Consider the following 27990-nt stretch of genomic DNA (forward strand, 5'->3'; position numbering starts at 1 on the left):
TGCAGAGGAGCCTGGAGCACCGAGAGCAGGTAGAGCAGCACTTTTGAATCTGACTCTGTGGAGCCTCTGGGGGGCGCTGTTCTCTGACCAGTCACAGCAGGCCGTGCAGGGCATGTGTCGGTCACATCTCAGTGTGGACTTTGTTCACTGGAACAGCTCCTACAGACTCTTTACAACATGACAGACCTGCTACTCAGTTACATTTACTCAAGTACTACAAGTACACAAGGAACTTTTTCAAGTCATTGCATCTTTTCATACAGTACTTTTACTTCTACATGAGCAATGTTAAAATGAAGTATTTGTTTCTTACTTGAGTAAAGAAGAACTTGTGACACTAAGTATTTCATCTTCATTTTGATTCTGAAAATACATTTGTTTGTGTTTTATTTACTTCATTCTTCATAATGATTTATTTTCATTTGCTTTGACAATATTACAATTTTCCACATTATGTCATTATTTTGTTTCTCATCATTTTTGTCACAACTGAAACGTGAACTGGACTTTACTCACAGAGAGTAACTGAGCTGTCACTCAAGTAACAAGTACTTTTTTACACTTGAGTAAATATTTTGTTCTTTACACTTTACTCAGAGGTGGGTATAGTGGCCAATTAATTGTTACTTTGAAATATTTTGACTGAAGTAGAACTAATACATGTACTTAACCCCTAACCCCCCACCTTGTGGTGCACATTTTCTCCAGCTCAGCTTTACCCAAATCTAAAAGCTTTTTGACTGCAGAGCTAATAGATAATAGGCTAAGAAAAGCTAAGACCTACAAAACTGACCCCAACCTTTTTGTCACATTGCCGGCCCTTTGTCGTCACATTTCTGAAGTGTTTTTTGCGTGTTCACGTTTTGGTCACTTGTTTGTTGCTTTTGGTCACTTGTTTGTTGCTTTTGGTCACTTGTTTGTTGGTTTTGGTCACTTGTTTGTTGGTTTTGGTCACTTGTTTGTTGGTTTTGGTCACTTGTTTGTTGCTTTTGGTCACTTGTTTGTTGCTTTTGGTCACTTGTTTGTTGGTTTTGGTCACTTGTTTGTTGGTTTTGGTGACTTGTTTGTTGGTTTTGGTCACTTGTTTGTTGGTTTTGGTCACTTGCTTGTTGCTTTTGGTCACTTGTTTGTTGGTTTTGGTCACTTGTTTGTTGGTTTTGGTGACTTGTTTGTTGGTTTTGGTCACTTGTTTGTTGGTTTTAGTCACTTGTTTGTTGCTTTAGGTCACTTGTTTGTTGCTTTTGGTCACTTGTTTGTTGCTTTTGGTCACTTGTTTGTTGGTTTTGGTCACTTGTTTGTTGGTTTTGGTGACTTGTTTGTTGGTTTTGGTGACTTGTTTGTTGGTTTTAGTCACTTGTTTGTTGCTTTAGGTCACTTGTTTGTTGGTTTTGGTCACTTGTTTGGTGGTTTTGGTGACTTGTTTGTTGGTTTTGGTCACTTGTTTGTTGCTTTTGGTCACTTGTTTGTTGGTTTTGGTCACTTGTTTGTTGCTTTTGGTCACTTGTTTGTTGGTTTTGGTGACTTGTTTGTTGGTTTTGGTCACTTGTTTGTTGGTTTTGGTCACTTGTTTGTTGGTTTTGGTCACTTGTTTGTTGGTTTTGGTCACTTGTTCGTTGGTTTCGGTCACTTGCTTGTTGGTTTTGGTCACTTGTTTGTTGGTTTTGGTCACTTGTTCGTTGGTTTCGGTCACTTGCTTGTTGGTTTCGGTCACTTGCTTGTTGGTTTTGGTCACTTGTTTGTTGGTTTTAGTCACTTGTTTGTTGGTTTTGGTCACTTGTTTGTTGGTTTTGGTCACTTGTTCGTTGGTTTTGGTCACTTGTTTGTTGGTTTTGGTCACTTGTTTGTTGCTTTTGGTCACTTGTTTGTTGGTTTTGGTCACTTGTTTGTTGCTTTTGGTCACTTGTTTGTTGGTTTTGGTCACTTGTTTGTTGGTTTTGGTCACTTGTTTGTTGGTTTTGGTCACTTGTTTGTTGCTTTTGGTCACTTGTTTGTTGGTTTTGGTCACTTGTTTGTTGGTTTTGGTCACTTGTTTGTTGCTTTTGGTCACTTGTTTGTTGGTTTTGGTCACTTGTTTGTTGGTTTTGGTCACTTGTTTGTTGCTTTTGGTCACTTGTTTGTTGGTTTTGGTCACTTGTTTGTTGGTTTTAGTCACTTGTTTGTTGGTTTTGGTCACTTGTTTGTTGGTTTTGGTCACTTGTTTGTTGGTTTTGGTCACTTGTTTGTTGCTTTTGGTCACTTGTTTGTTGGTTTTGGTCACTTGTTTGTTGGTTTTGGTCACTTGTTTGTTGCTTTTGGTCACTTGTTTGTTGGTTTTGGTCACTTGTTTGTTGGTTTTGGTCACTTGTTTGTTGCTTTTGGTCACTTGTTTGTTGGTTTTGGTCACTTGTTTGTTGGTTTTAGTCACTTGTTTGTTGGTTTTGGTCACTTGTTTGTTGGTTTTGGTCACTTGTTTGTTGCTTTTGGTCACTTGTTTGTTGCTTTTGGTCACTTGTTTGTTGGTTTTGGTCACTTGTTTGTTGCTTTTGGTCACTTGTTTGTTGGTTTTGGTCACTTGTTTGTTGGTTTTGGTCACTTGTTTGTTGGTTTAGGTCACTTGTTTGTTGGTTTTGGTCACTTGTTTGTTGGTTTTGGTCACTTGTTTGTTGGTTTTGGTCACTTGTTTGTTGCTTTTGGTCACTTGTTTGTTGCTTTTGGTCACTTGTTTGTTGCTTTTGGTCACTTGTTTGTTGGTTTTGGTCACTTGTTTGTTGCTTTTGGTCACTTGTTTGTTGCTTTTGGTCACTTGTTTGTTGGTTTTGGTCACTTGTTTGTTGGTTTTGGTGACTTGTTTGTTGGTTTTGGTCACTTGTTTGTTGGTTTTAGTCACTTGTTTGTTGCTTTAGGTCACTTGTTTGTTGGTTTTGGTCACTTGTTTGTTGGTTTTGGTCACTTGTTTGTTGGTTTTGGTCACTTGTTTGGTGGTTTTGGTCACTTGTTTGTTGGTTTTGGTCACTTGTTTGGTGGTTTTGGTCACTTGTTTGGTGGTTTTGGTCACTTGTTTGTTGGTTTTGGTCACTTGTTTGTTGGTTTTGGTGACTTCTTTGTTGGTTTTGGTCACTTGTTTGTTGGTTTTGGTCACTTGTTTGTTGGTTTTGGTCACTTGTTTGTTGGTTTCGGTCACTTGTTCGTTGGTTTCGGTCACTTGTTTGTTGGTTTTGGTCACTTGTTCGTTGGTTTCGGTCACTTGTTTGTTGGTTTTGGTCACTTGTTTGTTGGTTTTGGTCACTTGTTTGTTGGTTTTGGTGACTTGTTTGTTGCTTTTGGTCACTTGTTTGTTGGTTTTGGTCACTTGTTTGTTGGTTTTGGTCACTTGTTTGTTGCTTTTGGTCACTTGTTTGTTGGTTTTGGTCACTTGTTTGTTGGTTTTGGTCACTTGTTTGTTGGTTTTGGTCACTTGTTTGTTGGTTTTGGTCACTTGTTTGTTGGTTTTGGCCACTTGTTTGTTGGTTTTGGTCACTTGTTTGTTGGTTTCGGTCACTTGCTTGTTGGTTTTGGTCACTTGTTTGTTGGTTTTGGTCACTTGCTTGTTGGTTTTGGTCACTTGTTTGTTGGTTTTGGTCACTTGTTCGTTGGTTTCGGTCACTTGCTTGTTGGTTTTGGTCACTTGTTTGTTGGTTTCGGTCACTTGTTCGTTGGTTTCGGTCACTTGTTTGTTGGTTTTGGTCACTTGTTCGTTGGTTTCGGTCACTTGTTTGTTGGTTTTGGTCACTTGTTTGTTGGTTTTGGTCACTTGTTTGTTGGTTTTGGTGACTTGTTTGTTGCTTTTGGTCACTTGTTTGTTGGTTTTGGTCACTTGTTTGTTGGTTTTGGTCACTTGTTTGTTGCTTTTGGTCACTTGTTTGTTGGTTTTGGTCACTTGTTTGTTGGTTTTGGTCACTTGTTTGTTGCTTTTGGTCACTTGTTTGTTGGTTTTGGTCACTTGTTTGTTGGTTTTGGTCACTTGTTTGTTGGTTTTGGCCACTTGTTTGTTGGTTTTGGTCACTTGCTTGTTGGTTTTGGCCACTTGTTTGTTGGTTTTGGTCACTTGTTTGTTGGTTTTGGTCACTTGTTTGTTGGTTTTGGTCACTTGTTCGTTGGTTTCGGTCACTTGCTTGTTGGTTTTGGTCACTTGTTTGTTGGTTTTGGTCACTTGTTTGTTGGTTTTGGTCACTTTTTGTTCGTTTTGGTCACTTGTTTGTTGGTTTTGGTCACTTGTTTGTTGGTTTTGGTCACTTGTTTGTTGGTTTTGGTCACTTGTTTGTTGGTTTTGGCCACTTGTTTGTTGGTTTTGGTCACTTGTTTGTTGGTTTCGGTCACTTGCTTGTTGGTTTTGGTCACTTGTTTGTTGGTTTTGGTCACTTGCTTGTTGGTTTTGGTGACTTGTTTGTTGGTTTTGGTGACTTGTTTGTTGGTTTTGGTGACTTGTTTGTTGGTTTTGGTCACTTGTTTGTTGGTTTTGGTCACTTGTCACTTGGTCATCCATGTGCACCATGTTCTAAAGTCTTGAATACTTATTTCATTGTACTTCATGTTTACTGAGACCAAAAAGTGACCAAAGCCAGCAACAACGTGAGGAAAAAGATCCATTTAGATGAGTTTAGTAGGTCTTAGCTTTCAAATGAGGCGCTACTCTGGCCTGTAGTCTGCTACCTTTTAGATTTGGGTAAAGCTGAGTTGGTTAAGGGGTTGATGTTTGTTCCTGTTCACCAGCAGCGTCTGGTCTCAAACTGTCCACAGAGAAACAAGGTTGATTTAGATCTGATTCTCCATCAGCGCCTGGGCTCCCAACTCTCCCTCCCTCCCTCCCTCTCTCTCCCTGTCTGGAACTCTGTCGTCCCATTGGCCTCTCCCGCTGAGGGGGCGGGGCTTGAACAGCGTGTGTTTTCAATAGAGGACAGAAAAATGTGGAGGAATGTTTGAGTGTGGAGCAGAGAGGAGCGAGACGAGGCTCAGGGGAAATGTGGACACTTTAATAAACTTTACATCTGACCCCTCGCCTGAACCCAGTGTTCAGCTTTACCCAAATCTACAAGCGTCTCCACTGGAGAGCAACAGAGTAACACCTACAAAAGGCATTTTTCTAACATGGTCGCCGCATTTTTGTGTCCCCTTTTCTGTCACTTGTTTGTCATGTTTTAGAGGTTTTTTGCTGCGTTTTCATCCTGGCTTTTGTCAATATTTTGATTGTTGTTTCATTGTTTTTTAAGCTTTTGGGTAAGGTGCGGTGTTCAGGTGGGAGTTGAGAGGTTAATGAACTTAAAGTTGAGATCATAGAACAAATGAGGATTCCTGCAGCTCTCTGAGAGCTGTCCTGACCTCTCTGGGGTTCCAGCTCAGGCTTTTCTTTAAAGACAAGAGAGTGTCAATCTGGATTAAAACAAATCTAATACATCCTCATTATTTACACCACATATACACAAATCTGCACATATTTCAACTGCAGCTGAATGAGATTTCTTTGTATTTTGATAAAGTTGAACAGTAAAACTAGTCGAACGATGTAACTAATGACAAAAAACCTAATAATTTTTTTGGACAAATATTACAATTCAATATTTAAGTACAGCCTGTGTTTTACTTTTCATGCAGTCGAGCTGCAGATCAACTTCTAAAAATTGGTGTTGCTCATCACGGTGCTCAGTTATTACATTTCAGCTTCATCAGCAACAACACACAAATCTACAAGAGGCAAAGAGGTGTTTTACAGGAAACAAAAACATCCTAATCGCGTCGCTCTCAAGTTCTCCAGGCGAATCTCAAACACGGCTTATTTCATGAAAATCTCCTCACATTTATGTCACAAACCTGCCTTACAATACGAGCGATGAGACAATCTGCTTTTTTTTTTTTTTTTTGGACAATCCCAAAGCGCTCCACAGTGAAAGGATGATTCCGTGACCTAATCCGGCCCACAGGTCATGGGACACGCTAGTTCCTGTGTGAGTGTATGCAAACTAGAGGTGGGACTCCATTCAAAGGTTTTATGGATTTAATTATGGCCTTTGTAATTAATTAATCGCAATTAAATATCATTTATCTACGGGTTGCCCAAATCTAAAAGCTTCTTGGAAAAAAAATCGAAATAGTGTCAAAAACGAGACGAAAAGTTCAACAAAAAAGGAACAAAAATGACATGATGACAAACACATTAAAAATGCCACGAATAAGTGACAAAAGACCAACAACAATGTGACTAAAACGCAATAAAAAACACAAGAATGTGACTAAAGCAATAATAAAGTGCCAAAGATGAGATGAAAGAAAGAAAAAAACAATCAAAAACTGATGACAACACGGCAACAATGCAGAGAAAAGGATCCGTCTAGATCCGTTTTGTTGGTCTTAGCTTTCAACTGAGCATTTACTCTGACCTACAGACTGGGATCTTTTAGATTTGGGTAAAGCAGAACTGGAGAAAATGTGCTAGTCGATTTTATTATTATATTATTATAGCTTTTGGTCTTGGTCAGGTCCTGGTCAGACACAGACAGGTGTGAGTCAGTAATGACAGAGCGAGGGCCAAACATTAAAGCTCAGTCACACACAGACCCCCCCCCCCCACACACACACACACACACACACACACACACACACACACACACACACACACACACACACACACACACACACACACTCCCCCCGCCCCCTCTGCCTCTTACTCACAGCACGCCACAGAAACATCACACCTGCAGCGGACACTCTCAGGTAAGAGCTGCTTTTATCTCACTCCAGCTTTACCCAAATCTTAAAAGCTTCTCAACCGGAGCTTACAGCCTCGGCCAGTGCAACGGCTGATTTGAAAGCTAAGACCTACAGAGCTGATCTACTTTTTATCCACATTGTTGTCACTTTTTGTTGTTGCGTTAAGCGTTTTTAGTTGTTTTTTGTTGCTTGTGGGTCGCTTGTTGCGCTTTCACCATTTTTCATTATCATTAAAAAATGAGTAAGGAAAACATTGGAGGAAAATGAGAAAAAAAGGGGAAACAATGAGGGAAAAAATTGACAAAAATAGTTTTTGTTTTTGTCGAACGATAATCTATGAGAAAGTGGAGTAAATGAAGAGAGAAAGTCCCCAAAAATATTGAGATTTTCATTTTAGTCGCGACATAGCGGCCGATTCGACTCATCAACACAGTTTTGGAAAGAAATATCCAAATGTTTTGCTGAAGTGACTGGATTCACAAACCTGCCTCTCCACTTTGGGACGCCTTTATGAGAGACAGTCATGTGACCTTCATGGGTCACTGCAGATATGACCATTTCAGTCGGCAGAACAACCAACCAGAATAAACCGTTTCTTAATGCCAAAAATCAGTAGATTCCAAAACAAAAAACAGTGAGTCTCTGTCTCTTATGGCTCTGAGATTCGACACTAAAGTCGACAACATCAAATCTGTGGAAGAGTGACCGATGTTTGTCTGCTCCTGAGGCCGAGGAGGCTGACGGCTCATTTTAACCTCTTAACCCCCGCCGTAACCGAGTGCGTTTCCACCTAAAGCTAAAACAGGAGCTCACAGCCTACGGGCCAGTGTAACGCCTCATTTGAAAGCTAAGACCTAAGAAACTGATCACAACTTTTTCTGTTGCGCTGTCACCACTTTTTTGCCGCATTTTGTAAGTGTTTGTGTCACTTTTTGCCGCTCTTTTGTTGCTTTGTCGTCACTCTTTAGTCATGTTTCTGTCACTTTTTGTATTGTGTTATTGTTGCTTTTCCAGCGAGTTTTTGCTTGCCCTTTTGCTGCGTTTTTGGTACATCTTGGAAGTGTTTCTGTCGAGTTCTCATCTCTCTGAATGGCTTTTTGGGTAATTTTTTGTTGCTATCTTGTCACTTTCTTCATCACTTTAAAAATGTAATGTTTTAATCACTCGTTTTTCGCTTTGTTATCGTGTTATTGTTGCTTTTCTGGCATATTTGTGGCACTCTTTTGCCATTTTTTTGTTTTTTTTTTAGATTCGGGTAATACCAAACTGTAGAAAATGTGTTGGGGTCATGTGGGGGTTAGAGGTTAAACACAGGGATCTGATGATGTTTACAATAGCCACATATGGGCCCCATGTATGGGTCACAGTCACAGGTTTAACTGAGGAACGTCCCCTGCTCTGTGTTTGTCAGATCTAACATGAGGTGGCGAGGGCTGGTGCTGCTGCTGCTCCTGACTCTGAGTCTGGACCAAACCCACGCTAAGGACAAGGAACGGAAACACGGCAAGAGGAAACCAGACGGTGAGGAACGCTATGGTTTACGGGAGGGAGCAGAGGAGCTCAGGGTAGAGCTGCTGCGCCTCCTCCACAGACAGAGGCTGGAGGACAAACAGGGGAGAGAGTAGCACAGTCTGGGCTGTTCAGAAACCGATGAAGGTAATGAGATGTGTTTGTAGACTCAGGTTCTACATTTAAAGTGACCTCATTTTTAAATGTGTGTCCTTGAGTAAAACTACTTGATCTCATTACTTGAATAAACGTACTAACGATTTGGACGAACATTTCATATGTAGCCTGTTTTATTTTTCATGCAGTTGAGCTTTAAGCTGCGGATAAACTTCTAAAACATTTTATTTCAGCTTCATGCAGCAACAAGATACACATCTGCAAGAAACGAAGGGGCATTTTATGGAAAAAACATCCTTAGTTTGAATCGTTCTCAGATAAACGTGGCGCTCTCTCTTTCCCCCGTTCAGCTTTCATAAAAGAGTTCTCTTGAAAATCAGCCTCATATTTACATCACAACCGACTGTAAAGATGCTACAGCTTAATGATCCACGGAGATGAGCCCACATCCACCGGCTCGTGTTTGTTTGTTGTAGCGCTGAGAAGAGTTTGCACCAAACTGTTGTTGTGGAGCCAGAGCTGATGTTGAATTACTGCGATACATTATAGTACTATCACTTAAGTGCATGCTGCTGAGGGCAGGCCCGGGCTGATGTTTATTAGAGATGTGCATTATTGTATTATAGTCTGTACCAGGGGCAGGTCTGGGCAGGTGCAGCAGGTGCAGATCAGTAAAGCTCTGAGTCAGGTTTAAACACAGGACTCTCCTCTTTCATGTCGAAGTCCTCAGGGCCAGATTTCTACAAAACAACTTCCTCTGAAACAAACTGCAGCCGAGTACCCCCTAATACACGCTGATAACCTCCAACAAACTGTCACATTATCAGCGTCAGCAGCTTCTAACATGCACAGGAGGATAATCCAGCAGCTTCATGCAGACGGAGCTCTCCAGGCACTGCTTCTGACAGGTCTCACCCGCAGACAGTGAAGGACGGGGCAAGAGGGATCCAGCACCACAGATTCACCTGGTGACCATCGGATTTCCCTTTGGAACATCTGCCAGTGAGTCATGGGCAACAACAAAGGATCATGACATATGTTTGGAGACATTTGCAGCGCTACTCAACACTTCCTAGAGCTCTTTGGTGAGAAAGAAGGAAAAAAAACCTGGATTATGAGTAAGACAAGAGGCAGATTAAGGCGAGACTCTGCAGGTGAAAAGGGAAAAAAAGAGATGGCCATTTGAAGGCAAAATGTCTTGCAAGTATTCTTCATTTTTAAATCCTCACATAGAAATAAGACTAGGCTATGATACTATCAGCGATAAAATGTAAATAATGTTCAGAGCCAGGTGTGTGGTTTTATTTTGTGACATATTAGTTCCATAGGGATTTTGGATCTTTGGGGGTTTTTTTGGGTTCAAAGCTCAATAAATCTGTCAGGAATTAGATCTGTAAAAATCCTTGTGTGAAATACTTCAACTACTTCCAAACTTCAACTACTTCCAAATGAAGTTGAGTGGAGCCTGTAGGAGCGACTAAAGTGCAGATGTAGGAATGAAAGCGGCCCTAAAGTTTAGTCCCTCTGTCTGCACATGCGCCTGTGTATATTTGTCCCGTCTTTAGCCAATGCTGTCTCCCAGAAAGGAAATGACCATATTTGGATTACAGAGTCATCTCGGTCACAGCCTTTCGTGCTACACGTGGATACCAAACATGTCAGTATTGATGAATAATGAATGAATAAGCGTGAGAAAGACCAGGGAGCCATGTTGGAGTTCCTTCCTGGATAAATCCTCGGCTCAAAGCGGCAAAACGCCAGAAAATAAACCTGGTAAAGCGAGAGTTTGGGCTGTTTTATTACTCTGACAGTGTCAAGTTGTGTCTTTCAGGAGACTCCAAACCGAAGGAGAAGCGACACAAGCCTCTGAAGCTCAAACTGGTCCCTCCCCCGCGTGTCCTGATTGGTCCGGAGCCTCCGCCGAGTGATCCCATTGGTCCGCAGACCCAGGACAGCGGCGCCCTTAGGCCAGAGGCAGAGGACAGAGTTTTAGAGATGTTCAAGACGGAGCTGGACCCAGTGTTCAACGCAGAAGCAGGTCAGAGCCAACAGAGGGCGCTCTAACTACATCCCCCATGATGCCACAGGGCTCTAGGGGGTTGTATTGTATTTTTGTGAATTAATCAAAACTAAAACTTAAGTTGTGGCTAAAATCTGCAGATATTTTGGACGACTCCTTAAAAATAACTAAAAAGTAAAAGAAGGGACAAAAAAAAGTTCAGAGCCTCATATTATTTAAATTCACGGCCAAAGAAGCAAGTCTGTGCTTTGTCCATATGGAGAACAAGCAGGAAGCACAACATCATGTGTTCATATACAGTCAGAGGCACGGGAAGGAACGACATTGGTCCACTGAAAAAAACAAAACATGCCCTTGTGTGGGAGACGTATTATTGATCAGTCCCTCCAGGATTTTGCCTTTTTCCGCTACATTTTTAGGACTAATAAATGTGAAAGTGAATCTGGTTTATATATAAAACTGTTTCAAACATTTTCTCATGCGGGGGTTACAGATATGAGCTTGGACTCGGGGAAAGGACAGAGAAGACAGTGCAGTGACTGAACCAGACTTCTGCAGCAGAGGGACAACGTATACCTTTTAACGACTGGTGTGACTCCGAGGATCAGACAGACTAATGTAGAGTCTACGGGAAGATGAGAGGGTTCACACAAAGATAGAGGAGACCTGGGTCAGACTCAGGGGACAATAACACGTCTGAAACCGGGACTATAGTGGGGCTGAAGTGGGTCTGATGCCCACAGACTGAACACACAGAGGCTGATGGGGAGATGACAGAGGGAGCGGACGATAACAGGAGGCCACACGCTGCTGCCAGGATTACAGACAGAGGAGAACAGACGGTTATTAGGAGCAGGAGAGGAGCTAATAGTGGAGCAGAGGGAGATGAGAGGCTGCAGCTGGGACTCACACAGGAACTTAACTCCTCTTCACTGTCCGAGATCATGCATTGTACTTTTGGGCACCTTAGAGTTTGTATTTCATGACTCAGATGAAAAAAAAAAACGAGATATTGATTGGAAATCTGCACAAACAAAACACCCCTGGTCCAGTAGAAGCCACGTTTTGTCTTAAAAATGGCAACAACCAAAAAAATGTTAGAAGGATATGGTGAGCCAAAAAGTGGTAGGTCAGACATTTCTGTACTAAACCCCGACCATCGCTATGCGCTAGTGATGCGTGGGTCAACGCGCGGATTCGGTCGGGTACCTCAAAAATACGCAAACTTCGGATGCGTGTGGGTCGGGTTACAAAGCGTACGTATTTTTTTGTCCTTGCATTGTTGGCTTACAACATACAGTGCATTCTTATCCATAAATGCCACACAAAGTCGGCTGTGTTTTGTTGAATGTTTACTTTTATAGGGTAAAAGTATCATTGGCATGTTTTGTTTAGATGTCACCTGGCCTATCACTTCTTGTATTTGATCACTGCCAGAGGCGTAGCTTGCCATAAGGCAAGGCAGGCAGGGGCCCCCATGAACCAACCTGACATTCAGAAGCCTGCAGTAAACGCTTGATATACACAGTCTTGCTAATGATTTTGGTGATGCAGTTACATCATCTCTCCACCAATGCAGTGTGGCGCTGTTCATCCCCATCCTGCTGCATGCTTTAGTGAGTGTGTACTTGTGAGTGCGTACTTGTGGCTCGGGGACTTGTGAAACGTCATCACGTGAGGCCCAAGTCCTGTTCCAATTCAAAGTTCGCTTCTCAGCAAGTCCGCTGTAAATCCCCGGATGCTCCGCCCGTTTTACCGAGAATGCATCAGAGATCATTCTCCGGCAGCTATATTTCCCACAATCCGTTTGGCTTTGAGCATGTGGATCACCGCGAGCCCCCGCCTGCGGCCCCTCCTCTGAGCGCACCGAGCCTCCAGCTGAACAACAGCTGATTGTGCACATGTAAATAAATGCGGAGATGTGACCGGTTTAACAGTCTTTAGAAGTGTCTCCTGCTCAAGATGGTTTTCTGAACACATGTGTTGAAACAACTTGGTCATGTTTTAATTTTCTTAAAATGATCAGCAGGTGATTGAGGACAAATGCATTCTACTAAAGGGGCACTGCAGACAAATCTTCATATGGGAACTTCAAAAACAGTGTCATATTTTAAAGTTTAAATTGTTTGTTCATTTTTTCCGAATAATTTCCAACCCCCAAACAAATAAATAAATAATATTGGACCTATTTTTAAAAATATTATTATTGTTTCAATTTGCACATCCGATAGATATTTTTAATTAATTTACACTACTACACTACATTGTTTATGTAGGATATAATACAACCTGAAAAGACAGAGAGGCATTAAGAAAGTTTTATTGCACGACCACGAATCGTAATTGGGGCTCAGACCCCAGCGGAAGATTTTATATTAATGAATGAAAGAGTTGCACGGCGTTGATGAATGAGAGCCAGAGAGACCAGTCGGCGACAAACAGAGCCGAGGAGAGGCCGGGCGGAGAAGGGGTGGAGGAGGGTCGTAAGCATTGCTGGGAAACGATGAGTGAGTGACCGGGAGGCTGAGGTAGGGGATCATGAGCGATGAGTGGCCGGAGTAGGGACGAGCACTGCAGTGATTGGCTGACGTGGAGGTGCGGCTTGAGCTGGGTCTGTGACTGGATGATTAGAGGGGCTGCCGGTGATGAGGCGATGGATGAATGCAGCTGGTATGTCTTCCAGGTTGAATTTGCGCAGAAGCTTCATTTGTAAAAACAATGTGAAATTGACAAAAATTTCCACTCGTTCTAGACGCTGAAAAAGCCTCAAGCCCGTTCTCCGAGTCTGCACCTGCAAGTCCGTACCCTGGAGTTCACAAGTACAGAGTCGACCATGGTTCCCTAATGTTTACTTATAATGAGCAGTGGACAGACTTTTTTACTCACGGCTCCACCAGATTATGTTTCGAATAGTGAAACCAGTTTATTGTAACTCCCTTCATGACCTAAAGAACCTCAGCCTTCTGTTCTGAGGGAAACTTATGCAGAGAACTGCATTATGGGAGTTGTCTGGTGACCCGCTCCTGCCCAAATGACGTCCTCTCTCCCAGTGCACCGCACACTGAGCAGCCACCAGAGGGACCCTACCGACATTCCTGCTTGGGGCCCCTTGGTGCCCTTGCTACGCCACTGATCACAGCTACAAATGCGGCACAATAGCCGTGCCCAAGCACATATGTGACACACAAACGTGATGAAAATAATGAATCAACATGAAGCCATTGTAAAACCAAAATAAGACACAGCATCTTACTGACCTGAGGAGAGCAACTTCTTGTAGCATCAGGTACTTGCTGCTCCACTTTAGTCCAGACTCTGTGTAGTTTTACAGAAAGAGTCGTCCATGACGTGGTAGAAGTAAAGCCTCATGATAGTTTCTTCTCCTCGTTTCCTGATCCATAAGCGATTTCAAAGGTTCTTCAGCGGCGCAGTAGCAAAACAAAGCATCAAGCGTTTATTCTCCACTGTAAACTCGCGGTCACGTGATGCGCTCCCGTTTGAGTGACAGCCATCTGCAGCGTGACTCATGCCCCTGTTTTTGTTTTATCTCTACTATGCGCTCTGTCTCTGTGGACAGTGTAACTCACAGTTGTTGTTTTGATCATATTAAAAGTTGCATAATTCTCCTTTAAATTGATGATGTACACAGCGTTCAGCAAGCAGAGCCTTCCCAACGACGTGGTGGAGAAGTGGGAACAGCAGCAGAAGAGGAAAGACGAGGCTCGAAGGCAAAAGAAGAGAAAACGACAAGAGAAACAGCGGCGGAGAGAGGAGCAGGCGCTCAGGAATCAGGTCTGGTTGAACTTCTCTGCACAGGGTCTACACAGGCAGCAGCAAGCCACATTTAATGCTTTTTAATGCAAAAACAGGATTACTCGCGTTTATTTATTCATATATCACAGATTTAGAACCTTAATGTTGACAAAACCCTGATGCAAACCAAGAGCATCTTTTAAGATCTCTAAAAAATGTGTTTTCAATTTTCAGGTGAAAAATGAACAAAAGAAATTGAAGCAGATGGAGGCGGAGCTGAGGGGACAGGAAGAGGCGGAGCTGAGGGGACGGGAAGAGGCGGAGCTGAGGGGACGGGAAGAGGCGGAGCTGAGGGGACGGGAAGAGGCGGAGCTGAGGGGACAGGAAGAGGCGGAGCTGTGGGGACAGAAAGAGACGGAGCTGAGGGGACAGGAAGAGGCGGAGCTGCGGGGACAGGACGAGGCGGAGCTGCGGGGACGGGAAGAGACGGAGCTGAGGGGACAGGAAGAGGCGGAGCTGAGGGGACGGGAAGAGGCGGAGCTGAGGGGACAGGAAGAGGCGGAGCTGTGGGGACAGGAAGAGGCGGAGCTGTGGGGACAGAAAGAGACGGAGCTGAGGGGACAGGAAGAGGCGGAGCTGCGTGGACAGGAAGAGGCGGAGCTGTGGGGACAGAAGGAGGCGGAGCTAATTGGACAGGAAGAAGCGGTGGAGCTTCGTAAGGCGGCGGAGGAAGTCTGGCTCCGTGGCGATGTGTTCGAGATGAAAACTAACAAAGAAGTAGAAATGACTGCACCTGCTCCGATCCCCACACCGCCCAGAGCCCAGCACCCACTGGACGGTAAGGCCCGGGTTAGACACCTGCTTTCATTAGTTATTGTGTTATTTCTCCTTCTGCTCCCAACTCTAGACTCTGATCCGGACTCGGAGGCGTCCAAAGGCCATGATGAGGGTCTGGAGGAGGTCTTTGAGGGTCTAGACTTGGACTATGACCGCGGTGGACTCCCTCCGGGCTGCGATATCTCTGACGTCACTGTCTCATGTGAAAACGCCCAACTGCTGCACTTCCCTCCTCTGTCCATCCCAGAGCTGAAGTCGCTGAGCCTCGAAGGTCAGTGTCCAACAGCAGCGGCGGTTTACTTCATGAACTTAAGCCTGTGTGTCTAAGGCCCCTTTTCGGCATCAGACTCTTGAACGACGGCTCTTGCCTAACAGAAAGAAGATCCCGGGTAGGATTCCGGGGCCATGTGAGCCTTTCTGGGTGGAGTTTCCGAGTGCTCCGGTTTCCCCCATCAATGAAAAACAAGCACAATAGGTTAATCCTCTAGCAGGTGATTCTGACCATCAGCCTGGGAGATGACATGAGAGAGGGACATGAGATGGGTCCCCACTCGCTGCATTGACCAGTCTCCCCAGCGGCATCAAAGGATGGGTCAAATACAGAGGACAAATTTCCCAAGTGCACCTACCTGGGTGGGAAAACTGCAGGCCGAGGGCTGTATCCAGCCCACCATGCCCGGCCCTCTACTCTCTTTCCATAATTTATATGACTTTTTTTCTTTTTTGTGTACATTGCGTATAGGCACCATTCCCATCCCGTGCCAGAGTTGGCTCAAATGGCTCTATATTTTATATTTGCAGTTTTTTTCACTTATTTATGTATTTCATTCAGTTCATTCTCAAGTCAGTTATTTGGATTTGTTTGCGTTTTGTTTTTGGTCCTAAGCTTTGTGTGCAGGTTACGGACAATATAACGTAGTCATTGTCCGTGGCACTAATGACCGTGTGTGTGTTCTTCTTTCCCTCTGGTCAAGTGTGTGTGTGTTGGGATATGTTGCTAGTAGTCATTGTGCATGTGTCAGTTGTTTTTGGCCCTTGGGCTGTAGAGGTAGGCTCTATGTTAGGGGTCTCCAACCTTTTTTACCCGACAAGCTACTTTTACACAATAAACATTGGAGAGCGACTTATGTTCAAAAACACTTGTGAAAAATGCTACTTAGGTGGACCCAGAAGAATTACTTGCCAAAATGGTATTTCAAAGAAAGTGACTTGAGTTTAGTCCTTATACTTTACTATATTGAACCTACTGTTCACAGATTGTGTTCAGCATGTTCAGAACAAACATAAAATGCATCTAAAATTTGAGTTATCAAGCATAAAGTCTTTGGCGAGCTACTGGTAGCTCTCGAGCTACTGGTTGGAGATACCTGCTGTAGAGGTAGGCTATATGGGAAGTGGATTTATGCAAGAGACGTTTATTTATATATTATCTGTTTGCAAACTTTAAAAAAAAATTGATGGCACATTTTGATGGCACAGCTTTCTCTGTAAAGCATGGCTCATCTAAATGAGCCCTATTGTCCCTCAGAGACTGCAGAGAGAGGTGGGATCTGCCAGGGGCAGATCTCGAGGGGTGGCACGGGGGGGCAGCTGCCACCCCTAGTAAAGGTCTTGCCACCGCAGCTGCCACTCCATTGTCATGTGGTCATCTGCTCTAGAAGCTACTTGGGTGCTTACAGAGGCTCACTCTCAGTTAGTATTTTTTTTACAAGACAAAGAATTATAATAACTTTATAGCTAAATAAGGAGCCAGGTGCCACCTCCTGTGGTCACAAATATATACATCAAAACTGCTACGTCAATGCAGTTTGAATGAAAAGGAGCAATGAGAAGAACGATCCTAATTGAAAAAATATCCGTACCCCTTTTAACTTTTCAACATTTTGCCATATATGGACCACATACATAGATAATTACTTGAAATTTGACTTGAAAGACGCGCACTAAGTGACACACAATCCTGAAGTGAAATGAAATTTATACATGAACTTTTTTTTATGAATCAAATCTGAAAAGTGTGATGTGCAAAAGTATCTATACCCCTTTCCTTTTAGTGAAACCACTTGCCTTCAGAAGTTGCCTGATGATTTCTGAATGATCACATGTTGACCCAATGACTAAATTGAGTCTACCTGTGTGTAATCTAAGGTCAGTTCAAATACAGCTGCTCTGTGATGGTCTCAGAGTCTGTTAGAGACTATTGTGGAGCAGAAGCATCATGAAGTCCAAGAACACACCAGACAGGTCAGAGATAAGGTTATTGAGAAGTATAAAGCTTTGAACATCTCTCAAAGTACAGTTTAATTCACCATCCAGGGATAGAAAGAGTCTGGCATCACTGCAAACCTCCTCCTAAACTTACTGACCGAACAAGGACAGCACTGACCCAGAAGTGTGACCAAGAAGCCTATGATGACCCTGGAAGAACTGCAGAGAGCTACAGCTCAGGTTGGGGAAACTGTCCACAGAACAAATATTAGTCGTACACTGCACAAATCTGGCCTTTATGGCAGAGTGGCATTTTTAAAAGAAAACAATAAGAAGTCCCGTTTTCTGTTTGCCAGAAGCCACATGGGGGATACAGCAAATATGTGGAAGAAGGTGCTTTGGTCAGATGAGACCAAAATGGAACTTTTTGGCCTAAATGCAAAATGTTATGTAGCCCTGAAAACACCATCCCCACTGTCAGACATGGTGGTGGAGCATCAGGCTCTGGGGGGGCTTTTCTTCAGCAGGGACAGGGAAGATGGTTCGAGTTGATGGTAAGATAGATGGGGTCAAACACTTGGATCTTGGATGAAAACATGTTTGAGTCTGCAAAAGACTTGAAACTGGGTTGCAGGTTCACCATTCAGCAAGACAATGACCCTTAAAGGAATAGGCCACCGTTTTTACATACTAAGATATGTTCTTAGCTCACTTTAGTCGACTTAATATATCCCCGTCTGGTCTTTGTCTGCGCGCTCTGTCACGCAAACGGAGCACATACGCAGCCTCTCCCACATGTCACATAGCTCCGAAAAAGCTCACGTTAGAAGCTACCAAGCTCTTCCACGTGTTCCCTATTTAAATAAAGTTATGTGAAGTATTTTCATGCGAAGTATATTTACCCAGAAATGTAGCATGTCGATTTTATAAGCAAATAAAAAGGGGGACTATATTGTGAGGCATAAAGATACGAGGAGCACAGCGTCCACGTAGTAACTCCTAAAGACTCCCCCCGCTCACTTCCGGCAATAACCTTTAGGAGCTACTGCGCGGACGTTTTACTCCTCGTATCATTACGCCTCACAATATAGTCCCCCTTTTTATTTGCTTATAAAATCGACACGTTACATTTCTGGGTAAATATACTTCGCATGAAAACACTTCACGTAACTTTATTTAAATAGGGAACACGTGGAAGAGCTTGGTAGCTTCTATCGTGAGCTTTTTCGGAGCTATGTGACATGTGGGAGAGGCTGCGTATGTGCTCCGTTTGCGTGACAGAGCGCACGGACAAAGACCAGACGGGGATATATTAACACGTCTAAAGTGAAGTAAGAACATATCTTAGTATGTAAAAACGGTGGCCTATTCCTTTAACATAAAATCAGGGCAAAAATGGAATGGTTCAAAACGAAACATATCCATGTGTTAGAAAGATCAAGTAAAAGTCCAGACCTAGATCCAATCGAGAATCTGTGGAAAGATCTGAAAACTGCGGTTCACAAGCGCTCTCCATCTTATCTAACTGAGCTTGAGCTGTTTTGCAGCAAAATGTGGTTCCACAAAGTATTAACTCAGGGGGTATAGATACTTTTGCAAACCCCACTTTTCAGTTATTTTTTTTATATAAAACAAAAGTTAACTTAGTCTGCTTTCACATAAAATTTCAATTATATACATTTATATTTGCGCACCATAACCTGGCAAAATGTCAAAAAGCTAAAGGGGTAAAGATACCTTTTCAACCCACTGATGCCTGTTTGTTAATGTTACCAGTTCTGTTATTTTTTTTCTTTTATGTATTATACAATATTTACAATTACCAACAAGCGAGCTACAGATATAATTAAGTGTATTTTTGCAATGGGAGAAACTTGAGCAGAATTAAGTTCAAGACTTTAAATTACTGTTGGTGCGGACCTGGAACTCAATTCAGGTTATTCATGTTCATTCAGGCCCCTTCTAAAAAGTAATTGCCCACCACTGACGCACACAGGGATGTCAGAGATCAACCGTTTTTACGATTAGCACGATTATAAGAGGTTAACCGTAAGACTTTTAGAAGCTACAGTTTACCGCTGACATTTCTCGCCGATGTACGAGCAGCACGTAAACATATGACGCAGCACACGGCTTTGCCTGGTTTTATTTGTCAGCTATTTTCAGTAAAATGAAACACTGTAGTATTTTGGCCGGTGCTCTCTGATGGGAAACACTGGAATATACATTATTGAGTGGAACAACAGAGCAGCGATGAAAGTTTTGTGAGCCGCAAGGAAAACACTGTGGACGAATCCAAAACCTTTTGATCAGGTTTTCTAAATTATTCTAAGGTGTCAAGCCAAAAACTACAGGAAAGAAGCAGCTAAAAGATGGAGCATGAATGTAAGCTAAAGAAAATCAAAACGAGGCGTGGTTTTGGCTTTAGGTTCATTCACAGCATGGATCGAGGTCATCATGAGAAATACAAAATGTTTTATTTTACTCCTGAGAAGAGCTGGGCAATATATCGTCTACAAGAAAATAACTGTCTGAAAGATACACAAATTTACAATATCGAGTTTATCTCGATGTCAAGAAAAAAAGTTGCTAAAACTGCTGGTAAAAATAAAAATAAAACATAGTCTCTCAAGAAAGGCAATCAAGTCTTTTTTTTTCTGCACTTTTGTCGTTGAAGACAAAAATCTAACCTAATTTTAGATGTTTGCAGCACATTCTTGCCTATTTTGGTTTGCAAAAATAGTTTCATCACCGCTCAGTCTTAATCTGGAGTTTTTAACCATCTTTCCATCATCAAAGTCCGATATGTAGCAGTATTGCACTTCATTAAGTTTGGGCAAATCCTGTTTTTTTTCCTTGATTTGCTCACGCCACATTTTTAAAGCTGGATTACAACATGGCTTCAACAAACAGCAGAGAGTCAAATATAACACCTTTTAATTCCCAAATGCAATAACATTAAGTCTGCAAACAACAACAGCCATAACCACAAAAGCCACGTGACTGAAAAGCATGTTTATCCTATTCTCTGTAGGTAACAACATAAGCAGTATCCCGGCTGAGGCCTTCAATGGGATCCTGAACCTGGAGTGGATCAATCTGAAGAAGAACAGACTGACGACAGCGGGGATCCACCCACATGCCTTCAGGGTGAGGCGCTGACTGCTGCGCCCGCCGCCATGTTTGTCTTCTCCACATGGTTACGCTCTCGTGTTTGGGTCTTAGAGGCTGAAGTTCCTGACACGGCTGTACTTGGACGGGAACCTACTGGAGACTGTTCCGTCTGGACTGCCCTCCACTTTACAGGAGCTGAAGATCAACGAGAACCATCTGCAGGAAATCCAGGAGACCAGCCTCAAAGGTCTACACCAGAGTTACAGTATTACCTGTTTAGTGGAAACTTGTTTGGTTTACATGGAGATCTGTTTTCAGCGTAACACTAACTGAGGCCTTTCCAGTTCTATTGTATTCTTTTCCACCACCTGGAGCACATGGCTACTTAATATATTATTGTGTATTGCATGGCCCAATATCATGCGACTTTTTATTCTCCATGTCGTGGAAGTTTTCCTTTTCTGCTGCTTCGATAAGGTTGTCCAATTGAACTTTACCGTAATGTTCAACAGAGATTCCCCATTGACCCATGCCTGTGGTTACAGGTCTGAACGGCCTGGTGACTCTGGAGCTGGAGGGGAACCAGCTCAGTGAAGGCAGCGTGGCCCACGGTGCATTCAGCCACTTGTTGGAGCTGCTGTACCTCAGACTGGGCAGGAACCACTTCAGAGCTGTGCCTCAGGGACTACCCCCCACTCTGCAGGTGTGAGACCACTCTGCACATCAGCTTTCAACATGTACAATAGCCTCCCTCTGCTCCTGAGCCTGACGGGTCGCCCCAGTGGTTTTCAAGGACAGGTTTCTTCACACATTTCCTCTGACTAACTCCAGTCCATAGTTTTATGTTTCTGTCCTGAATGTCTGACTCTAGTTCTCAGATTTTCAGGCCCATGGGTTTAAATGGACAGGAGTTTGTAGCGAGTGTCTGTATGTCTGTGTTTTCAGGAGCTGTATCTGGAGCACAACAGGATCGAGGAGATTTCTGAAACTGTTTTTAACCAAACTCAGAGTCTGACTTTAATCTCACTGAGGAACAACCGACTGGAGGAGACGCGCATCGCCCCAATGGCCTGGATACACCACAGGTACTGCTTTGATTACTAAATAAAACCAAAAAGTTTGCGCTGCAGCCAGCACTTGCTTTTTGCTCCACTTTAATACATTCTACCGTGTGTAGCGTGTTTATACATGTTAAAATGCTTAGTAAATGACCCCCAAGGAGTCAACAGCAGCTGTTCAGATTTTAAACAGAGAATTCAACACAAATACTTTCATAGACGGCAAACAAGAAGAAAAACCTTAGAGAAGATGAAGCGGATATATTCTTGTTAAGCACATTTAAGAAAAAATAAGTGATTTACACATTGAAACATTTTAAAAAACATTCTCTCGGCCCATCCCTACAGCATTCACACACATTTGAGCGAAAGACTTTGAGTGAGATGACGCTGTAATCCAAATATGGTCATTTCCTCCTTTGTGGGGAGATGGCATCTGTCTTGAATTGGTTGGGCAGTCGCATGAGCACCTCTGATCGCAGTGAGAGTGGGACAAGTCAATGATGACGTGGGACATAAGATAAGATAAGATAAACCTTTATTGATCTCACAAAGGAGAAATTCACTTGTTACAGTCGGCGTTACTTCACAGTCTTATTGTACAGTCTGACAGCAGTGGGGATGAAGGCTTTGCGGTAGCGCTCCGTCCTGCACTGAGGGTGTCTCAGTCTGCCACTGAGAGAGCTGCTCAGCTCTTCTACAGTCCCGTGCAGTGGGTGGGAGGTGTTGTCCATGATGGAGGTGAGCTTGGCTAACACCCTCCTGTCCCTCACCTCCTCCACAGAGTCCAGGGGGCAGCCCAGGACGGAGCTGGCCCTCCTGACCAGCTTGTTCAGTCTGTTCTTGTCCCGCTCTGTGCTGCCCGGGGCCCAGCACACGGCAGCGTAGTGGAGAGCAGAGGCCACCACAGAGTCATAAAAAGTCCTGAGCAGAGGCCTGCTCACTCCGAACGACCTCAGTCTCCTCAGAAGGTGAAGGCGACTTTGGCCCTTCTTGTACAGGGCGTTGGTGTTGTGGGACCAGTCCAGTTTATTGTTGAGGTGAACACCCAGGTACTTGAAACTGTCCACCTCCTCAATGTCCTCCCCCTGGATGTTCAGCGGTGTGTGCGGTAGTGGCTTCCTCGTGAAGTCGATCAGCATCTCCTTCGTCTTACTGATTTTCAAGCACAGGTGGTTGCGCTCACACCTGGATACATACACCACATGGACGGATAGACGTGGGGAAATCAAATTTACATTTACAGCACTGAATCAGCACTATTGGAAAAGTGGGACATTATCCAAATAAGTGGGACGGGGGGACAAAGGTCTAAAAGTCTGTGCGTCGTGACCAAAAGAGGGGCAGGTGGTCACTCTAAGATAACTGTCTGCGTATCGTCCTTGCAGGTCCCTGGAGTCGTTGGACCTGTCCCATAACGATCTGCACCTGGTTCCATCGTTCCTGCCTCAGTGTCTGGTTCATCTGGTGCTGGTGGGAAACCGCATCGAGAGGATCCCAGGTACAAGCGGCGGACCACAGACCGCCACGTGTCCTGGACCTGCCGTGTCCTCTGGGGCCCACACCTCCACTAGTGCTCCAACAAAAGCATGCACATTTCATTTCTTAAGATTCAGAAACGCTCAAGCTTTCAAGCAAGAGATCATTATGTATTTTCAATTCAGTTGTGTAGTAAAAATAGTGACTCCATGTCCTGTTTGTCCAATTAATGTCAATTTAATTCCAGTTTAACGTCATTTAAGGCATTATTTAATAACTTTTAATGCTTTTTATTAAGTTGTGAAAACCATGTACTTGGCCAGCAAGGGCAAACTGTGCATTTTTCCGAGCAGCAGGTGGAGCTGCAGGACGCTTTATTCACCCACAACATCTCGCACACAGAACGGAAGAGAAAAAAAGATAGATTTAAACATGTCTGAGCTCACAATCCTCTGTGTGAGAATCTCTATATCAAAAACTGACACTAAACCAGGGCTGAAACGACTAATCGATTAATCGACGACTAATCGATTATTGAAATAGTCGACAACTATTTTAGTAATCGATTAATCGTTTTCTGGTTCACACAGACAAAAATGGAGCAAAAATGACATAAAAATGTAGTATTTTTTATGAAATCCTACTTTGTTTATATAGTTAGGGTCTGTGTACATTTTGTTCATTGTAAATTTCATGAATAGAGCCTCCAACAAACATTTCCCTTTAGTTTACTCCAATACATCTTCAAGCAGCAAATTTTCCTACACCATTCACAGCCAAGCGATTACTCGATTAATAATAAAAATAAAGTAGTAAATAAAGTAGTAAAAATAATTGATGGATTAATCGATCACAAAATAATCGTTAGTTGCAGCCCTACACTAAACCAGATTCAAAGACTAAACGAGAGATTGAGGTGAGACGCTGAAGGTCAGTAGTGAGCAAAAATAAATGCAGAGACTTCAATGTGAACATTCTGCTCTTGATTAATGACATAAATATGAAAAAATTTGTATTGCAAGTCTCCTGTCATTTTATGCTTTTGTGTAAAGGTAAGGCGCTTTCTGTTTCAAAACGACAAAATCTAGAGGTTTATTTTGTGACATATTAGTCCCAAAGATTTGCTCAGAGGGATTTTGGATCAGGCTTAGTTTTTGAATAAACTCGTTATAAGTGAAAAATCTTGAAATAATCAAATGTTTTTTTTATTCAAAGCTCATTAAATGTGTCAGGAATCAGATCTGTAAAACTCCTTGTGTGAATGTAGTTGGGTGGAGCCTGTAAAGTCTTATGGAGCGACTAAAGTGCAGATGTTGTTAATGTTATTGTCTGCACATGCTCCCTGTGTATATTTCTCCCGTCTTTAGCCGCTGCTGTCTCCCACAAAGGAAATGACCATATTTGGATTCAGCGTCATCTCGGTCTCAGCCTTTCGTGCTACACGTGGATACCAAACATGTCAGTATTTGTGAATGAATAAGCGTGAGAAAGACCCGGGAGCCACACAGCCATGTTGGAGTTACTTCCTGGATAAATCTCCGGCTCAAAGCGTCGAATCGTCACAGAATAAACATCGTAAAGAGAGTTGACAGAGTTAAAACTAAGACGTTCAGGATAAATCAGCATCAGGACTTAAATGAGTTCTAAGCCGTGTCTCTCGTGTGTCTCCTGCAGGTTACGTGTTCGCGCACATGTCCCCAGGCCTGGAGTACCTGTATCTCTCCTACAACAGACTGGACGGCGAGGGCTTCGAACCCGAGTCTTTCCTTGGGACGTACGGCTCGATGGTGGAGCTGTGTCTGGACCATAACCAGCTGCTCAACGTCCCGTCGGGAATCAACGAGATGAGCAACCTGCACTTCCTGCGGCTCGACGACAACAAAATCAGGTAAAGACTGGCCTTGAACTCACAAAGACCAAAATGTATCAAAAAGAGAAGACACTCCACTTGTTCCAGTCCAATGCTGACAAAATGAGTAAGTCATTTCAACAGTGTGCTGAAGTAGACAAGGCAGACTTAAGCCAAAACTCAACTAAGCATGAATAAACAAGACCACCTGCTGTCAGTGAAATGAGCAGATTTGATGACACCATTCTAGAGTGTCATGTGACAATGTAAGTTGGAGCAGAGGCCGATGGGAAGGACACAGTTTTGGAAAGAGATGTTACAAATGTTTTGAAAGTCCTTTCATCTTTCTGAATATCGCCTCTACTTTTGGATGCCTTTCTGAGACCGTCACGTGACCTTAGCTCATGTGTGTTGAGAGAGAAAACGCTGGACTGTGGGACAGTCTTTGTTTCATGTGAATAGAGGTATTAACCATAAACCAAGTCCAGAATTTAGCATTTTGACCCTTACAGTAGTCTCCACAATAGAATTCTTAGCTGCACAGGCTCTATTTTAAACTATGGGCTGTTTACAATGTTGTGATGTCATATGAATAAAACTGAAACAAACAAATGATTGAAATACTGTAGCTGTCAACATTTTACAAATCCATTAATGGTTTATGGTATTTTCAGACTCAGTAACTAACCCTAACCCATTACCCAATCAGATGCAGAATGAGCCCTGAACTAATTGTTGTACAATCCTGAGGCTAAATCTAGTATGGAAAACTAGAACTGGGCGATAATGAAAATAACTCTCTCTATATTTATAGTATTTTCATTTTTGTAAACATCAGAGATATGCAACATCGCTTTGTCGCTCAGAAAGATAATGGACAGAAACAAAAAACACTTCCCAATTCTCCCCATTTAGTAAATTTTCCTCTATTTTTTCCTCCATTCTTCTTTTTTTATTTCTTGACATTGGAAATAACTCGATACTGTCAATTTTCATATCTTCCAAACAGCGATTTGGATATGATCGTGTAGACGATAATTGCCCAGCTCTACGGGAAAGTCCAAACAAAGCCATTCCCCAATCCTCATGAGTCATGTGGTGACTGACGATAGTTCAAAGCGAAGCTGCAGTTTCCTGATCCTGACAAAGAGAGCAGCTGCAGACAGGGGTCACCTCAGAGCGTCAGACACAGGCTAACCACTCTGCCACAGTGATACAGGCCTGTAGACAATAGCGGCCTGTTCTGTGCCCCAGACGGCCCCTCCGGAGTCTGGAGTCTCAGCTCCTGTTTGGGGCTGATGGCTTTAGCAGCTGTGGACTGTATTTCCTCCATTTCCCTGTGTTTCCACTGCAGTCAGCCCCAAACACGCTCCATTCAACACCCGCGAGCCCAGACCAGAGCCTCTGATGTATCGCTCTGTGAAACCAAGGAAAACTCGAACCCCCAAAGCAAACCGTGGATCACCAAGGACATAGTTCTGTCTCTCAATGACATGGACAGGATTCAAAGCAGCAATTTGCAAATAATTTCAGAGGAAAATGTTCAAGGACAGACTCACGGACGACACATGGTCCAAGCCAGAGACAAATCCATTAAACAGGCAAGAAATAGGTTTAATCTCGGACTAGAGTGAGACTGAAACAAAAAAATATCCCAAACATGACGCATGATGCATTTCTACGTATTTTACCTTTATCTAAGAGACTGCAGGGGACATACATTCTTCTCCTTAACATCGTAGTTTGAACCCCATAACCAAGCATATTTTCTAGTTTGGATTTACCCAGATCTAACAGCTTCATGGAAAAAAAAACTCCAAAAGCGCAACAAAAACAAGGCGTAAATGAGAATAAAAATGCATTAAATGACAAAAAAATGAAAAACGTGATGAAAAAGCGATGAAAAAGAAACAAATTGGTTACAAAAAAGTGAAAAACACGCAATAAAACAGGAGTCAAAAACTCAGCAAAAGATTTCAATTTGTATATCTCTACAAATATATCCATAAATTACTCTGGGCTCAGCGAGAGCAGCAGCAAAGGCAGGAGCAAAGTGCAATAATGTTATTTCACTTTGGAAAAGCAGTGCAATGAGCCGAGCAGAAAGCGCCAAACGCCAAGGCAACAGACATAGATAAACCACTGGTGTCTGTCTGGATTAACCAGGCACTGATGATGATCACGTTTGTCTATTTAGCTTCTTCTTATCCTAAAATAAGGCCTGTTTCTCTCACAAGAGTCAACATGTTTTTGGTTCATTTTGCCAGAGCTAAGCTTTCTGACTTTGTTGTTTTTGTAAGTGGACACCAGAAACGGTGAAAGATCATCTCCTACTGACATCACGTCTGTACGTGACTCATTTGACCCAATATCGATCATTGTTTCGACGGCCACTTCCTGGTTTTCTTCTTCTCTCGTCAAGTTGCATCCACAGGTCAAATGCTGGACCAGGATTAGTTTTTTTGGGCGTTCACAATACTTCAGTTCAATCGGACGATCCAAGCAAACGGAGAGCGGGTTGTGAGTGACTTTTCTGACCCTCTCTTGTGTTCTGCTCCAGGACGGTCCCAGAGGACAGCCTGTGTGACCCAGGGCTGAACGGAGAGGGCACTTTGGTGGCGCTGCGTTTGGACAATAACTTCATCGACCCGGACACCGTCTCTCCCTCCGCCTTCTCCTGTGTCAGAGCCTTGTCCAGTGTGGTGCTCAAACCGCAGCACGGCGCCAAGAAACAGCCGCGGAGACATCATGTGTGAGCGGAGCTGGGACTTCACATCGTCCTCGGCTCTAGAGCCGCAACTAGTGAGGAGACATGGAGAACTGATGGGGTAAAGACTCTAGGAAATCACTGTAGGATAAAGCTAAACACTTCCACTGAACCAGACGACTTAACTAAACGCCTTTCACTGTCACATGTAAAGATTTTCTGACGTTGGGCCACAAAAAGGGAAAATAAAGCCATCTCCAGCCTGTTGTTTGTCTAACTGTCATTTCACAATCGCACAGCAAGAGGGATTTCTTTAAAACTGAGATGTTTCTGGATTTAATCAGCAAGAAACTGATCCAAAGCCTGACAGTAGGACGTTTCATAAAATGACGGAGAAAGTACAGCTCTAATGTCTGTTTTGTTATTTACACAGCTGGAATGAAATGGATTTTAAAATATATATAATTTGTGATATTTACCACTCTCCTCTAGGACGCTATATTGACAAAATGACAACAGCTTCCTTGTCGATGTCAGGCCGGGGCTAAACACCTTTAGAGTCGTCAGCTGGGGGAGTTTATATGAAGTCACTCAAGTCAAATAAGCACAATACACACAG

General features: G+C 43.1%; 2 protein-coding genes across 2 annotated transcripts in view; one reads left to right on the plus strand and one right to left on the minus strand.

The window, feature by feature from the left end:
* On the plus strand, positions 1–27605 carry ecm2 (extracellular matrix protein 2, female organ and adipocyte specific). The gene is made up of 13 exons (XM_079557070.1): positions 1–29; positions 8132–8241; positions 10178–10384; positions 14016–14158; positions 14354–14957; positions 15027–15227; positions 20199–20314; positions 20390–20525; positions 20824–20981; positions 21224–21363; positions 22725–22837; positions 24490–24703; positions 27225–27605. The coding sequence occupies exons 2-13, from the start codon at positions 8139–8141 to the stop codon at positions 27418–27420; spliced, it is 2331 nt and encodes a 776-aa protein (XP_079413196.1). The 5' UTR covers positions 1–29; positions 8132–8138; the 3' UTR covers positions 27421–27605.
* The window catches only part of cenpp (centromere protein P), a 128731-nt gene that overhangs the window by 2294 nt on the left and 98447 nt on the right, over positions 1–27990 (minus strand). The window lies entirely within an intron of this gene.

The sequence above is a fragment of the Gobius niger genome (assembly GCF_951799975.1).
Source record: "Gobius niger genome assembly, chromosome: 5".
Classification (NCBI taxonomy): domain Eukaryota; kingdom Metazoa; phylum Chordata; class Actinopteri; order Gobiiformes; family Gobiidae; genus Gobius; species Gobius niger.